Source organism: Siniperca chuatsi, linkage group LG21 (genome assembly GCF_020085105.1).
Source record: "Siniperca chuatsi isolate FFG_IHB_CAS linkage group LG21, ASM2008510v1, whole genome shotgun sequence".
NCBI lineage: Eukaryota > Metazoa > Chordata > Actinopteri > Centrarchiformes > Sinipercidae > Siniperca > Siniperca chuatsi.
The window spans coordinates 16,765,277-16,782,354 of record NC_058062.1 but is presented as its reverse complement, the minus strand read 5'-3'; the positions used below and the strand labels follow the sequence as shown (position 1 = coordinate 16,782,354).

At 38.6% G+C, this 17,078-nt stretch overlaps 1 protein-coding gene across 11 annotated transcripts in view; it reads right to left on the bottom strand.

The window, feature by feature from the left end:
* Positions 1–17,078, bottom strand: part of LOC122868597 (meiosis inhibitor protein 1) — a 59,167-nt gene that overhangs the window by 41,415 nt on the left and 674 nt on the right. For 7 of the 11 annotated variants that reach the window (XR_006376151.1, XM_044180699.1, XM_044180706.1 and 4 more), the window contains 9 exons: positions 16,859–16,982; positions 14,642–14,692; positions 13,398–13,471; positions 12,351–12,456; positions 7,716–7,925; positions 5,645–5,823; positions 4,553–4,667; positions 3,994–4,110; positions 3,209–3,308 (listed from right to left, as the gene is read on the bottom strand). Coding sequence is in view for 10 of the 11 variants with exons in the window: in XM_044180699.1 (XP_044036634.1) it covers positions 3,209–3,308; positions 3,994–4,110; positions 4,553–4,667; positions 5,645–5,823; positions 7,716–7,925; positions 12,351–12,456; positions 13,398–13,471; positions 14,642–14,692; positions 16,859–16,982 (1,076 nt within the window). In the remaining variant the exon portion in view is untranslated. Of the gene's footprint in view, positions 1–3,208; positions 3,309–3,993; positions 4,111–4,552; positions 4,668–5,644; positions 5,824–7,715; positions 7,926–10,876; positions 10,994–12,350; positions 12,457–13,397; positions 13,472–14,641; positions 14,693–16,858; positions 16,983–17,078 lie in introns of those variants that run through there. The other 4 variants (XM_044180702.1, XM_044180703.1, XM_044180700.1 and 1 more) reach the window with 3 other exon arrangements.

Here is a 17,078-nt window from a genome sequence, read left to right as displayed (position 1 = left end):
AGGCACATCAAAAAGCTGACAGTCTGTTCTTTTGCCTGATCTATCATTCTTTGGCTTGCTGTGACAATACCATCAGTGACTGCTGAATTGCAATGAACCTGCCCTCCCTCCGCCTCATTCACCTACACACAGACACTTATTTTCTCTCTTTCAGGGCAGGGACATTTAATAAACAAATAGTGGTGACCTATTGGAGTTACAAAGATCACCAGAGTACTGTATTTCTCTGGTCTATGATGCAGCACCACAACAGCTGTGGACTGGCTCCCTGTTGCCACAATATAGAACATCCTAAATAACATGTGCCTGCACATAAAGGTGCACACAAACACACATACAGTGGTGTTTACTACTGATGCCAACACACACAAAAATAGCCACAAGCGCACATATGCTCACACACAAACACAAAATGTACTCACTCACACACATGCACTATAGAGACACACATTAATGGTCAAATTGGGTAAGACTCCAGTCATCTCTCACACACTGTCATTGACATAATGCATTCCCTAGCCCCTTACCCTAACCTTAACCATCACAACTAAATGCTTAACCCTAACCCTTACCCCAACCTAACTCTTAAAACCAAGTCTCATCCTGCTCTTTGAAGTTGTGAGGACTGGCCAAAATGTCCTCATTTTCCAAAAATGTCTCCTATCTGTAGGTAAAATACGCATTTCAGTCCTCACTATGTAGCAAGTATAAGTACACACACACACACGCACACACACACACACACACACACACACACACACACACACACACACAATTTAGCTTGTTCAGCACTTTAAAAGCTCTGGTCTAGCTACTTTTTTACTGTTCCACTCAGCGTAAAGGACAAATTTCCCTCCCCATTTGAAATCTCCTATCCCCTGTATCATTGCCATGTGACGGGTGGAACATTCCATTAAAATTATGTCAACCTTGCAGAAATATGACAGTGTTTTCCTGGCTTATGATATATTTTCATCTGCGAGCCAGCAGACAGATAATTCAAATATAATTAAACTTCCCAGTGCACCATATTTAACATGTTTTACAGGATGTCACTTCTCTGTAACGGTGTAACTGAAGTTGTACATGCTGTTCACTTTGTGTACGAACATACAGTAGTGTAAAAATCATTAGCATAATTGTGTGTGTGGTTTTAGTGATATTAACATGCATAGGCTTCACAAATACAGCTTACACTGAGAAGTGTGTTGCAGTTACAATGTAATAACTTCTTCAAATGCCACAAAATGGAAAATACAAAGAAGAATGTCATACATTCATAAATTCAACAACATATCTTTCATCAGTGTTCAGTGGGCTATAGTATAAAGTGATGATACATAAATAAACTACAATTATTAATACTATTAATTCCCATCGCCAGTGGCAACAACTTTTTAACATATAAAAAATAGGGACAGCAATCAGCAAATCGTGCACCCCAAAATGAATACAATTTCTAATATTTGTTGCATTAGTGAAATATTGCTGTTACAGTTGGAACCGGAACCAGACAATGCGGCATGTGCTTTGGTGAGTTGACTCGCATGCACACAGGCATCTGTTTTAAAAACAATGGCGAGGCAAATAAAGGTGTTTGACTGGGGTGAAAAGTTCGACTAGCCCGTCAACATCACAAACGAATGCTGGTATTTTGTATACCAGGAATTGAGGGTGGACACGTTAATTTAAGATTAAAATTCTTGAACGTAAAACACAAACTACAAAGAATTTTATTTGGATACTTTAATAAAGCTTTAAACATTCTTTTATGTCACATTTTCATAATTAAGTTGACGTACAACTGCAGAGTATCTTAATTACTCAAATATAAGATGACTAAAAATGGCAACCAAAAGCTGATGCCTGATGCCACTTTTAAAAGTTAGTGTTGAGCCCTGAAACATTTTCCTCAGTTGAAAATATTTTCCAATGAAAGCTATTTACTGTGAGGTCTGTGGGTCATCCAGGGCATTGTTTCTCAAAAGACATGTTGCTGCTGAGAAACATGTCTTTTCTATGTAATTTTTCAATGCTTCTCAAAACCTCAATAAATAAATAAACTCAACTTTATTTTTTTGTGATATAGCTGAACTGACCCTTTATCCTGACCCGTTATCGGCCGATATTCAGTAAAAATACACAATCGGAATTAATGCTTTTTAGTCGACGATCACGAAAACCAATCAAGGACATTGTATTTGTTTACTAGCGGATCTTGACCTCTCCAATATGGCGAACGCGCAGACGTATAGTGGCGACATACAGCAGGCTCCCTTCCAGTCAAGATGGCGACAAAGCTAACGAAAACGGCGATTTATTCATCTCGTATCGTGTAGTGGATCATAACATACTGGGTATGGAATTAATCTGCAGATGCGCCGGTTCAAGTTGAGACCAAACGTTTCTCGTATGTCAGTTTTTGAGCCAAAATGTGGCCTGCAACAGACTAGGTAAGCCTTGTTTTTAGCCTAGCAGTTGTTGATCACTTGCGGCCCCTACCAGCTGGTTAGGAGGAGGAGTCAGGATTCAGCAGTCGGTATAAAACAGAGCAGTCAAAAGCCAATCGCTCAATTTGGATTAAATTTACACTTCCCTGCCATATTTAGTTTTTGGTAACAGGCTCATCAAGGCGAGGAATTTAAAAAAAGAAAAAGCTGAGTGATTTCTGAATTTAATTATAATGACTTGATGAACAAAACTTTGGTCAAATATAATATTATGTGTTACTAATTTCAAGGACTTTTTAAGCACTTTGTTAAAAAGGGGATATGTGCAAGGTATTCCAGGACTATTCCAGCAGCTATAAAACAAAAAAACAATTGTTATCGGCCGTGTATCAGCCGATATGGCTCATAGACGATCAGCAATCGGTCCGGTGCATCCCTACCCTTTAACATACATAGGGGTAACATTACTTGCATTTGCAAGCAATCAAACAGGGACCTGTGGATGTAAACAGCTGCAGCTAACTGGGACGCCTTAATTTAAACAATTATTTGAACTTGCTCTAGCTGTGTCTACCCTCCTGTGATGTGACAGTGCTTTTGGAAGTGTAGAGAAGCTGAGGTGTAGTGACATCATTTTTAGTCAGTGAGCAAAGATGCTCAGTGCAGGAATTTTCAGGGAAGTTGCACATCCAGTGCAGTAGAATCATTTTGGCATTGGGAATGCTCAGAAAAAAACAAACATTACAGAGCAGTCTCACCTTTCCAATATCTCAGTAAGGAGCAGCAGACCTTGTTTCGGCACTTCCAGGTTGGTCAGCCGCAGAGCCTCCTTCAGACTGCGCACCAAGGACTCAATACCTTACACACACAAACACAAACTCATTGTGTCAAAAAAATACTTGACACACATCTGTCTAATCTTGCTCAGTGCCAAAGTTATGAGAGTGTTTTGACTAATGTCTACTACACTACAGGCTACAGTGACTTCCTGTATTAAAATGAGCGACATGCTCATAAATGCAATACATGCACAAAGCATGCACACACACCAACACACACAATCATGCATGTCAAACAAAGAGTGGCAGTGGTACATCTTTCTAATTTACTGCTACACAGAATGTGCTGTAATGGTCTCATGTTCATGCTGAACTAGAACAAGAACTTAATAGCACATTAGTGGTTACACCAGATATCCTGTGTACTGGTAAATTAAGTTTGTACTGCAAGTGTTTTTCAAACAGTTTCTCTGGAGTGGAGTGTAAGTGCTGCAGAATAAAAAAAAAACACAGACAGTACAACCTCAAATAAATCATCTAATGTAATGGCACACACCAAAGGCATACAAACACACACACATACGCATCTGTGTGTCAGAACAATATTCATTACCATTTACATGTTTGCCAATGTGTGATTACTACTAGGTATGTGGCCATTTAGTCATAATTTGTTAGACTACAATAGCACCATTTGTTTAGTTGAAAAAACACAGACAGGATCGTGCCTCAGGAGTGTTCTTGATCTGTCTAAGCTCTCTCACCATAGACAGAGTGACACTGGGAGAAGAAGAGTGGGTCCTCAGTCAGTAACACCAAACAACTGTAGACAGACCAAAGCACCTCACTACTACTACTGGCCAGGCGGTCAAACAGAAATTCTATAAGGGAAAAGAGAAGGGAACAATACTGCCACACTGTAATAGTCTTCTGTGCCATTATCATACCACTTCCAAAACAGGGTATAATGTTTTCATGCAAATTTAGCATATGCATATGATACACAAAAAGGATGGTAATATTCTTTTTTGAAAGCCCCATCATATTCTGAAATTCTGAGGCAAGCGAAAAACATAAATAGAATCCCTACAGCGATAAAGAGATAGATATAAGAGTAGAGGAGAGAGCAACAAAGACAGACAAGAAGAAAGAGAGATACACAGAGAGACAGCAAGAGAAATAACAAAAATGTAGACAAAGAGAGGGAGTCAAAAGGGAACAAAGAAGAAGGCAGAGGAAATTATTTGTAGAAGACAAATGAAAGAAGGCAACAGCTTGTATAGCTAGCACATCCCAGCCACTGTGTTTGTGTGTGCATATCACCAGGTATGTCAGCCTTGATGAAGGGAGCACTGTACTGACTGGGAGAATGAACCAGGACGGATGCAATACACTTTGCACTGGTCGCCTGAAACGTCTCATCACCACTCAGCAGCAACTGGAAAACACATTTTTTGGACTTTATTAATATCCACCAATCACTGAAGACACAATTGGTACATTTAATTAGGGGCTTGGAAATTATCTTTGTTTTTGTAAATTTGACTCTGTAAACTCCTGTAAATGTCTAAGCCATAATTAAAATTATTTAGGTGGACATACTATACAGGTGGAGGTTTGGTCAACATAGTTTCACTCTCAAACTAAAACCCCAAAACATAATACACAAAAATATCAACATTACAATTATAAGTCATTGTATAACATTACTGAACAGTTTTGTCTTCATACGTGAGGTTAATGTGATCTATTTATTAGAAATTACTACTCAATTATGACCTCTGAGACCCTTTCCATAAAACCACAGACAAATGTAGTGTGCTGTATGAGGCCATTTAGTACCAGCTGTTATATTGTTTTAAACAGCCATGTTATACTATGAATCAGTGTGAGTATGAGTATCAATGATTTTTTGTCTTGTTTAGTTTTGTGTAGCACTGTTACTGTTGTTTGTCTTTGCAACTGCAACAACACTTGAGTTTTTATTTATCCTTTTTGCCTTCCAAGTTCTCTGTAGTTTTCATATAGTTGTGTATGATTAAAAATATTCTATTTATTTGGTAGGATGGATCCTAAAAACAACACAATAATTATGTTTGGGAGATAATTTAGATGTGGGTGATTATTTAGTTAAGAGTTAGATTTTATAACAACTCAACACACAATGGTGATCTCCAAAAAAAACACTAATGTCACGAGTTGTGCTGTAATATGAGTCATAACTAAGAAAATCTAACTAGATGTAATCTACACATTGACTTCCCAGACATGAAGCACAAATATTTGTCCAGGGTAAACCCTCCACGAATCCCTATTCAAAGGCACATTAATCCAGGATTAGAGCTTCTTGTTATGATTATCGTGAGTGCCAGAATGCGGGTCTTAGGGGTGGGAGCAGGATGTTTGGACAGAGACCTTTTTCAGTATGAGAGGCAGAGGGCAATAGTCAGGGGACTGTTGCTCTTGGTTTTGGCTGAGGATCTGGCTGTTGTTGGTGTGGATGTTCTGGTTCTCATCGCACATGATCTGATTGCCGGGGCTGTTCATCAGAACTGACACTGCCTCTCCCAGCTGCACCAGCAGCCACAGCAGGCCTAACAGATGAAAGACAAGGTGTGAAAACAGATACTGATGACACAGCTCAACATTCTACAAACTGAACATGTATATAAATCCTAACACGTCAATAACAAGGTTTTAGATAAGACATGGAGATAGATACATTCATGATGACATGCACTTATGAATATCAGACAACTTCTGCAATGATTAAAAACTGCATTCAGTCTGTGTGAATCTGAATCTGTGATCATAAAAATGCAGAATGCAACTAGTCAAAGCATAGCATGAATAAAATATGATAGTCTTGACGTATATACTGTAGCCATTTCTTAAACAGAGTTTACAAAGGTCAGGTCAGGTAACATTAAGTCGTAATAAGACGGTGTAGTCCTTCATTCGTCCAGGAGTGTTCTATTGTAGAAAAGGTTTCAGTCGTAGTCATCTGGACACTGTTTTCAGAATCAAGTCATTCTCAATTGTGAAAAAATGGAACGGGAACTCAGAAATTTAAGCTACTCTGTGTTACATAAGCCCTGCCCTCAGGAAGGAGTCTACCCACGTATCAAGTATTAAGTCGTAATGATATGGACACACCCCTCACCTTGGGAAAGCAAAACTGATTTAAGTTTCACAAAACGATATTTGGAAAAACACATTCTGTACACAAATGAGAACTCAAACACACAATGCATTAAACAGTTATGTAATTGGCACATGACAGTACAATACCTGATATTAACCATGAGGGAATGAAACAACATAAAACCTGCTGCTGTGAGAAACGGAGACGATGGTTACGCACTGTAACAGTCCAGCATAGAGCAGAGTAGGAGAAAAAACAGCTCTCCATGCGCCCAGAGGCACACAGTTAAAGCCCCCAAATAACAATCACTCCATACAGAGTGAGTCATAGAAAGATAAGGACATCCCGCAGATAGAAACGAATGAAAGAGCAGGGTAAGTTATTAGATAATTAGAATACTTATTAAATAAGATACTTGATGGGCGTGTTTGCGCTGAAATATCATTAGTGCAATATCTCTTGTGAATCGGACCTTGAGACGGTTGCAAATGATGCGCAATTCATGGTGCTATCAGTAGCCACAATTTATTCTTTGTGAATTTTCCCTTCTGTGTATAATACAGCACTGAAGAAAAATAAAAATAATCCTGTTTACTTCATCCATGTTCTCACCGGGGCTTGTGAAGGTAAGCTTATTAAGATTAAATCAATTCAAAATTACACAAACAACAACAGCAAAAGCTCAATTGCGGCTACTCTAAAAACTGGAGTAAACCAACCTTGCACATCAATTCCAAGCCCACAGTCCCATCCCACCTCTCTCCCAAGTTAATACAGTGATAAAACAACTTCAAATTTCCAGAAGATAATGACTCTATTTCCTTTTCATAAACTCCTCTGCTCCTAGTGTAGACCTCTATTCTGGTTATCACCAAACCACACTCTGGCGAACTTATTACTCTTATAACTGAAAACTCCTACAAGATAGAAACACTTTTTCATCTCAGTATAATCCCTGCTCTATCTCCATCTAGCCCCACCCTTAAGTAGATTATGGCTCTTCACTGAGAAAGATGATGATGGACGTGTTATTTTATGACCTGTTAGCTTTTCTAAAAAAAAACAACAACAACAACAACAACATTTTAATTAGAAATATATACTGGCTTTGCTCAAGACAGCTGATTGCAAAGGTATTAAACTACTGAAATTATTTAATATTATTAATATTTATCTGTTGAACATATAAATATAAAAAGGTTACTGTCATCATAAATTCCTATTTTGTCAACATGGTTTATCTTACTTCATGTAACCTAGTTTACATATTTGAATCCATCTTGCATCCATCACCTATTAAACCTATTAATAATAAAATAAGTTACTGATGTTTTGTCTCACCAACACAGTTGTTGATGAGTTGAGGGGAGCTGGCATTGGCCAAGGTCTGCAGCAACAGGATACACACTCTGTCCCTGATGGGAATGGGCAAGGACTGGGCTGCAGAACCCCCGGCTGTCCCGAACAGTTTGAGCCACACATACAGGACCGAAGCCTTCAGCGCATCATCTGGGTAAAGCAAGGCCGTGCACAGGTGCTCCAGCAAGGGCACTGGTGGACAGAGATGGGAGACAGACGAGTAAACACATAAACAAACGGAGGGTTTAGACAGAATAAAAGAAGAGGATTAATACATGATCATACGGGGAAATTGGGTCGATGCAACCACAACAAATAAATATCTTACATATGAATGAAGTAAAGGTAAAGGTAATATATTGTGAGAGAAACACAGATTAATAGACAACAATGACAGCAGCGAGACAACAACATGGAAGAGGAGCAAACCACTGGGAACAAAGTGTGTTTGTGAGTTTCAACTTAACAACCACTTAAGCTATGACAGACAAAGGTGGAGCAACACTGGAGGGAAAGTAGTCATGAAGATGAAATGACTGAAGCTTGGCTATTGGGGAGAGAGTGCAGTAAAATGGCAGGCAGAAGAGAGTGAGAAATAGAGATTTAAAAAATACATAGGGGTAGAATAGGAGTCTCTTCTCTGAGCACTGCAGACAGGGGCTAGAGACTCCCAGGTATGCTATCTGACAGAGAGAGCATGATTCAGATTCACAAGAAGGGAAAAAGAGAGCGACAGAGGCACTCATGGAGAGAGTGACAGGTAGAAAGGCTGAATTAGTCAAATAGTGAAAGCCAGAGGGTGAGAGAGTATAAGACAGTTGCGGAGAGGGAGAGCCATTCACAGATTGAGAGTCACAAAAACAGAGGGGAAAAGAGAGAGACAGAAGGAAAAAAAGTAAGATATGTAGAGAGGGGAATTACAGATAGAGTACATACTAGGGGTGCCGCAATATACCGGTATTGACGATAACCGTGATATTTGAAAACAAAATATTGATATCATGTTAATAATACGCATATGATAATATTGTGTAAATAATCCAGTGCCTCTTAAATCATTTCAGTTTCTTTCCATTCTCGCTTTGTCGTAGTAGGTGGCGGTAAAGTAAAGACAAAACACACAATAAACAAAGTTACAGAAGAATTTGACTGATAGCATTATTATTTTTTATTTCCTTCCATAGATATCATGATTAATATCGTTATCCTGAATTAATTTGGCCACGATGATCGTATAGTGAAAATTTGATATCGTGACAGCCCTAGTACATTCACAGAGGGACATACAAGTTATTGCAAACAGGTGATAGATTAATTTACATTTACTTGCAAAATTAATTATAACATAAAAGCTTATTCATCTATGCATAAACATAAATAAAAGCATTAAAATCACTGCAATATAGTCAACAATGTATTGTATATTGTATATCAAAAATTATGAAGAATATACTACACTAGCAAGGACCAGACCATCATGTGTTTAAATGATTTACTAAAGAAATTGAAAGATTATGAGTGAAGCTTGAACTCTACGAAAGCGAAAGAGGAGGAGATAGTTTAGGTGGGTATTTATGGGAATGCCGGAAGTGGCGTGATTGAGGTGCGGTCCTGCTCCTGAAACTCTGCTAAATAGCTCCAATAAATGATATATTGAATGAGAGCAGGAGTAGCCAGTGGCACACTAAAGTTTTATACAAGGATGAACATGCTGGCACAAAAAAGAATAACCCAGCTCTGTTAATCAGGTATATTAATGCGAGTAAGATAACCTTGAGCGTTAACATGACAGCTATAATAACCGAAGAACTACTACATTAATGTGGATATAATTAAATTATTAAAGTGCAAAAGATGAAAAAATATGCATACACATGATGGAAGTTGAGACACAGACAGAGAGACAGAAGTGGCTAGAGAGAGGAAAGAAACAAATAAGTGTAAAAGAGCAACTTTGAGAACAGAGGAATAAACAGTGTTTTAGTGCAGGGCAGCACTGGAGGTGGAAGGAGACAGAGGAACAGAGTCAGTGAGTGTAGAAGAGAGAGAGAAAGAGAAGACAATGTAGGAGAGTCAAGCCCAAGCCCAGTTGCTCTGTGAAGCAGATCAAAACCCATGTGAGCCAGGAGAGGCTCCCAGACATGTTTGATTAAACCAAAATATATGAGGCGGCCAAGATGAGAGCCAGGCATAAAGAGAGGAGGAGAGAGCGAAGAAGGGAAAGGGGGAGGAGGGAGATAAGACCTCCACAGAGGATGGAAATGGAAGGAACACAATATAAAACTGGTAAAAGGATGGGTGGAAAATAAAAGCTTTACTGTTGTTTAACACCATGTTTTATGACACATGCATACAAACACAGACAGACGCACAAAGAACTGAAACAAAAAAGATTAAACATATTTCTTTTGCTTTCTTTGACAGAGAAAACCAAAGGTTCATTTCCGTTTGACTTGTTTACTGTTTTGCCCCACTGTGACGCTGTGCACTCCGAACTACCACTCTCTGTTCACTTTGTGATCTGCTTTCTACAGTATTTCTCCAGTGTTTTGCACTCATTGCTTCACCCTGCTTAACTAAACATTTCTCTGGCTTGCTCTCTGGCTTTTTTCACTTTTCCAGCTTCCAGTGTTTCCCACAAATAAAATGCATTTGTTTGGCCAAAAATATTTTCTCTGTATTTCTGTATGTCTTTATTTCAAACATCTACATAGAAATAAAGTTAAAAAAGCAGACAGAAGAGAAATTATGTCCTTAATCACTGAACTGTTGGATTGCGGATCTGATAATCTCAACCTATGAGAAACACGGCAGCTTGTATGTTTGCCCTTTATTTCCTTTATCTTCCTTGTTATCTTTATCTGCCTTCCACTTTCCTTATCTCATTAATGCTTCATCTTCCCTCCCTGCTCCCTCATTGTGTCTGTATCCTCTCCTCAGTTAGGACCTGAGTGAGTAGGACACCAGCAATGCAGAAATGAGAGAGGGAGGAGGAAAAGAGAGAGAGAGAATGAAAGACAGATTGAGACAAAGAAAAGTGAAGGGGTGACAAAAACAGGGCGGGGAGGGGGGTTATCAGTTAGATAGACAGGCAGACAGCGAGTCAGAGAGAGAGCAAAATGTGTCAAGTGCTCTGGGCTCACGTTGTCATTGCCGTGCTGTTGTCATGAGTCCAAACAGCCCCATAAAGACTTGTTGAGTGACAGGCCACAGACAGGCACACACAGTCAATAGTGGCAGCCCGCAACCTGCATCAGCATCGCAACAACCCAGCACTACCTACGGCTGCTCAGGAGATCTTGTAGAAAAGACATGGGAGGTGGACACACCAGCATAGTAAAATAACTATGACGCCTGCTTATTTGGCATAAGGCTCACATTCACACTTTTAACGTTGCCCATTCAACAGAGTGGCGTAATGGTTCAGTGAGTTGACAGACAGGGTGGTTGTAGCAGAGATTAAATCAGCACAGTTGTGTGTGGGAGGAGTGGTGAGGTACATTATTGTTCTGCCTCACTACACTGCAGAATTATACACAGATGGGTAATTTCAGGTGGAAAGGTTAGGTGAAAACGTTTGTAATTTTTGTAGCTTTTTTTTAATTTTGAGTAAGAGCTGGCCTGGGATTGGCTATGCAGATAGAATTTTAAGTATGGACACAGCACACTTATTTCAATGCAGCTGGAGTGTAACTGAAAAGGTCTAACAGCTAGAGAGATTGAATTGAGAAAGTTCAAGGGAACGGATATGAAAAATACAGTTTTGTGACTTTTTCCCCATTTCTCGGAAGCAGATGGAATGGAATAGCGTACAGCATGGGAGACTATTTCAAAAGTGGACACAGTACAACTATTTCTTTGCATTAGTGATATAATTGAAAAGGTCAAAATAATAGGCTGTCGTGATTGAATTGTGGATATCCTTATGCAGAGAACAAGGGATGCTGAAAATCGAATACTCTTTCATATCCTTCTCTTCCATTTGAGGTGAACTGTACTATTTCTAATATATTTCTGCATCTCAGCTTCCGATGTGAATTGTCCATTCGTCACTTTATTTTTCTATCCAATTTTTTTAGATGGTGCAGTGAAGAAATTAGGTTGTCTGAGTCAGTGTCTTCTTTTAAGTCTCTTCTCGAAAAGCATTTTTATCGGAAAGCATATACTGTTTACTTTATTGTTTTTATGTATTTTATATTTCATCATTCACTATGGTATTTTATTTCTCTCTTTGTGAAGCACTTTGTACTTTCTTTTGATAAGTGCTCTATAAATAAAGTTTTATTATTATTGTTATTATTATTAAGATAGACATGAGAGATGAGGCAGCATGATGAGCCATCTGAGATCTGATCTGACCATAACTCATTTGTATTTTCAAAACTAACCCAAACCAACCTGAGTCAAAGTTTTTTTGTGGATTCTCTATTCTCCACCAAAGGAAAATGTATCTCATGTTTGGCCCGTGAACAAGGAGCTCAGAAGTAAATCATATAAATCCTAGTAAAGAGCATAACAAAACTGCAAAACACATGAAAACACACTGCTGTTTCCCTTTGTACATACAGTGCCCGTATAACTGTGAGATGTGATTGAGTGTCTGTTGCAGTGTCTCACCATACTGAGTCACCAGACTATGGGCCACGTTGGGGACTGCTTCCACTAGGCTCCCCAAGAAGTTGAAGGTGGGCAAGAAACCCTTCACACTGTGCTGGTCACTCAGCTGTACAGGGAATGCACAAAATAAAATTCAATAACAGCACATATACAACAATGTAAAGGAGCTTGTCTGGATGAACATGGCACAGGCACATATTCGCAATGTAAAGCTTCACAGCATATAGGTATATGGCACAAGATCAACAAGATACCAGATACACTACACAGAGAGAGTCTAAGACATTGTAAGCAGAAATGAGCAAGTACTACAAAAGAGAACTTAAGACAAATGATAAAACAATGATGATTTTTTTAAGAAAAACAGTAGCGGTCATTGTCTTCTATCCAAGGCCCTACACCGTAATGTTTTTGCTTACATGTTTTGTAGGATTTTCTCTTCGTGTAGCAGCACAGCAGGCATGAAAAAAAATGACTTCCACAATATTTAGGATTTTCATTTTACATTATGTTGAAATCCTGCTACAACACTCCAACTAATACTCCAGATCCTTTTACATATTAATCTGAAACACATTCATTGCACAATTCATTCTTTTTCAGAACTCAGAAAACAAACTTGCTTCATTTTCCAGTACTCAGTCAGATCGCATTAAAAATCAGTTTTCTCAACAGAGTGTTCCATAAATACACTTTCTTCAAAATGTTCTAATCAGGCTCTATTCTTGTAACATAAATGAGACCTGTCAGCACCACTACCTGGTGTTATACCTCTATGTCATCATCAGTACACACAGATTTACTGTTTTCCACCTGCAGTGTCTGCTGATGAATGAGACTTTTCCACTACTGCCTCCCCCAGAGGTGACACAACATCAGCAAGAGGGAGACAAGCACACTGTCTACTTACTAAACAACCCTCGGAGGATATTATGTTGGTTACACAAGTGTTGTTAAATATTTTAAGATGTTGAGCGTGTTTCTGTGCCCTCATGTGTAGATGAGCAGGTGCGTTTCTCTATATGTCTGTAAATGTGTTTGTCTCACCTGTTTGTGTATCTCATCCAAAACAAAGCGAAATGACAGCTCACTCTGGAGCTCTAAAAGCAGCTGAACCAGCACTGACACACATTAACACACACAAATGCATGCATGTACACAGACACCCACATCAAACAAAAAACACAGAGAAGCATCCATTAAAGAAACATCACAGTTAAGTAGTTTCCCACTTTTCTAGGAAAATCTCTGCAATTGTGAGAAAAAGAAAAACAAAATAACAGTTCAAGGTATTTATTAATTCAATGTTGATGAGAAATCCAGTTTTATCTTTTTAAATTCTTTGTTTCATTTTAGGGTTTGTTTATCAATGTTTATCTTGTGAGCGACTGTGATAACCTGTGTTGTGCACTAGGGATTCTTGGGACTAGTTCTGATGTCAGTACATGCTACCAACAGTCCATATTGTTTATTAACATAACATCTGATGTCATGGCCTTAAGGACAATATGCAGGTATACCTCTAAGCTAAAACCAAAGCTTTCATTAAGTTGGCTGCTTTACATGACTGCTTAGCTGATGTTAGAAACGTTCTGGAAGATTCTTTCTACTCCTTTATTTCTCCTCATACACACAGATATGATGACTGCATTATTTATAGGGCTCAAATGAGTTGCAAAATGTGTTCTTCACACATTCTCTGTGCAGAGAACAGTGCTTGAGCACTCTACTATTACAGCAAAGTGGTCCCTAAGGCATTTTAAGACAGATACCATAAAATCATTCTGTCATTTGCACTTTACATTTTGAGAGACTTAGCTGCAGTGAGACAAATCTGACTGTGCACTAAAAACTGCGAGTTTGCTGAGAGGCCGACATTAAGAGAAGACACAAAAAAATCAGTAAATAGCAGCCTAAGCTGATCATACCAAGAGAAAAGGTACTGCACAGTGCAGCAGTGGAACAATATCAAAATGTGAAATTAGGTCAAAAATGTTAAATTTAGAAATTGGTATGTGGAGTCAATTCACGATCGCCTTTGTAACCAGCAGTGACCATTAACACAGTCACAAAGAGTGTTCATGTAAGTGTCTTGAGAAAAAGAGTGACTCATAGCCTGTGTGTGTGTGTGTGTGTGTGCACTCTCACACTGTCAGTGTGTGTATCTATGTTTGTGTGAGTGTAATGTGAGTAGGGTATGTGAGAGTGTACAAATGCATGTGTGTTTGTGTGCACATGGGTGTGCATGGACACACACATATCATCTAAACCACAAAGAGGCTTCTCTTCACCTTGGTCAACCTTTTCCAGAGTGACTGGGTTCTCCACGGTGTGAAGCATCCCTAGGGACAAAACAATAATGACATATAGCATACTTCCAAAACCCATTGCAATGTACAGAGGTATCTCACAAAGGTAAGAAAAAGAAAGCTACAAAATGAATACTCATACATGAAAAAGGGACCAATTAGGCTAAGTATGATCTGTATGAAGTATGAAGATGAGCTTGACAAACAGAGGATACAAGTTACAAAGACAATAAATGGGGATTCATGCTGTTGAGTGTTGAGGTCTAACTGATCATACTGTACAGTTTGTACCCAAATGGAACCTGTGTGACAATTACAAACGTTGCATTTACTACATCTTGGTTAGTTTTGCTGGATTTCCAAAACATGTAACAGCAAAAAATAAATTAAAAATATACATTCAGTGGAAGAAGTGTGTAAGCAATGAAACCATTTCTATGGCTGCATCTGTAAATACTACACTACATGTGCAAAAGGACAATGTGTAGTGGGGGATATGAAAGGCATATTTTCTATTGGATTACACTCTCAAAGGCACATGGTGAAGCTCAGTTCAGCAGACAATCCCACAAGCACTGTAATGGCTCTTTTAATGTCTTGTCATATTTGTCAGAGCTTTTACAGGCTCACCATTTTGCAACATAGCCTCTCATTGCACTAATTTGATTAGAGCTCAAATGGTGTAGGCCTAATATTTTATGCTGCAATAACCTAGAGAAATTGATCCAGTGAGGAGAAAGTATCAGTAATATCCTCTGATGATATGGTACCATAAAAACACATTGTGGTGTAATTCTAGCAGTGGTAGAGTATAAGAATTTTATAAACTAACTCACTAGTGCTTTTTACCTGCAATCGTCTCCTATAAAAGACTTAATTAATTAATTGTGGTGGGTCATAATGCACTGGCCCTAGCAGTAAAGTATTAACCACAATACAGGCTAATAAAGTTACTCTTCCTGTACATAAGCATGACCTCACAGGGTCACTAGCTTCATAGGTGGTTGTCATAATATTGAGGACTTCATATACATCCAAGATAGATGGATGAGTGCTGCACCAATTCATTCTCCACTCAAAGATTCTCATCTATTATTGTATTTTGTTATCTGATGTGTTGTTGACCATTCTGAATCTTACATGGAGAATTTGTCTAAGCTATCAGCAGAGTATAAAACCGCATACCAAACAAGCACAGAGAATGTCAGTGAGGTTACCTATAATTTTTCAGATTATGCTTCCTGCAATTACATTTTTCAGGCTGATTCTTGCATTTTTTTTAGATGAAAGGTGCCAATAGCTGATATTTTGCGCCAATGACTTTGTCCTAACTCTTTCACACAATTGCCCCAGAAATTGATTTTTTGATATGATGGAAAAGCATCTGAAAGAATATTTAGACAATCAGAAACAAAACTGTCCATTTGAATATAACCCACATTAATGATTTTTTAGTCTGTCAGTTAGTTAAAAAAAATCAACTATGCAATGACAGCACAATAGATTGAATCTAGCTGTCATGAAAAGGGAACATCAATTATATCAACAGCAACAAAAAGTAATACCCAGTACTTAATGAAGGCCCAAATATCTGCCCAGTTCATCAGTGAAAATGTTGTATTGGTTTAATCATACCAAAGATGGCAAACATGCACTGATTATGCCTTTAACATAAAAGGAAAATAGTTAACAGCAGGGCAACTATTTTATCTATGTGAATATTGTTTATTTTTTAATAAAACTGCATTATGTTGAACATTATTAAGATCCTACTGCTCAGGTAATGTAATAGCATCTATTGTCTTGGTTGTTCAGTCTGACCTTGCAGAAAAGCAGTGATGTGACTGCAGCACCAGCACGACTGTGAACTGACCCAGTGCAGATTAGTTCCAAGGAGAAGGAAGGTCATACAAGCAAACTCAAGCCAGCAAGCTGTCTAGAACAACCAGTGACGGTTAGAAATGATCAATATCGAGTGGGGGGGTCTGTGCATTGCTCACTTAGTGTTGATGCTTCTTGCTTTGTTATTAATAAGTGACCTTTAACACATACCTACATTGACTTATCAGCCTACCTAACAAAACTATTTGCGCCACAAGAGAGAAAAGGTGAAAGAAGAAAGTCCAATGCTTCCTAATCATACTTGATAGTCCTTCCTTCGCATCCTAATCTCATGCATTATGTGTCACTATTTCTCACCCAGAAGAGACGCTGTAAAACGCAGAGAGATTCTGTGGTCCTGTCGGAGCAGCTCTCTCAAGGCCCCCGGAGAACACTTCAGCACCCCACTAATACCAGACAAGGCAAAAGACTTCCTCACTGACTGTGTAACAGAGACAGAGGGAGGGAGAGAGATATTGGGGGTGGAAAAAAAGCCTGTGCATCAAGGGAAATGAATAGGATACTGTATTTTCCATAA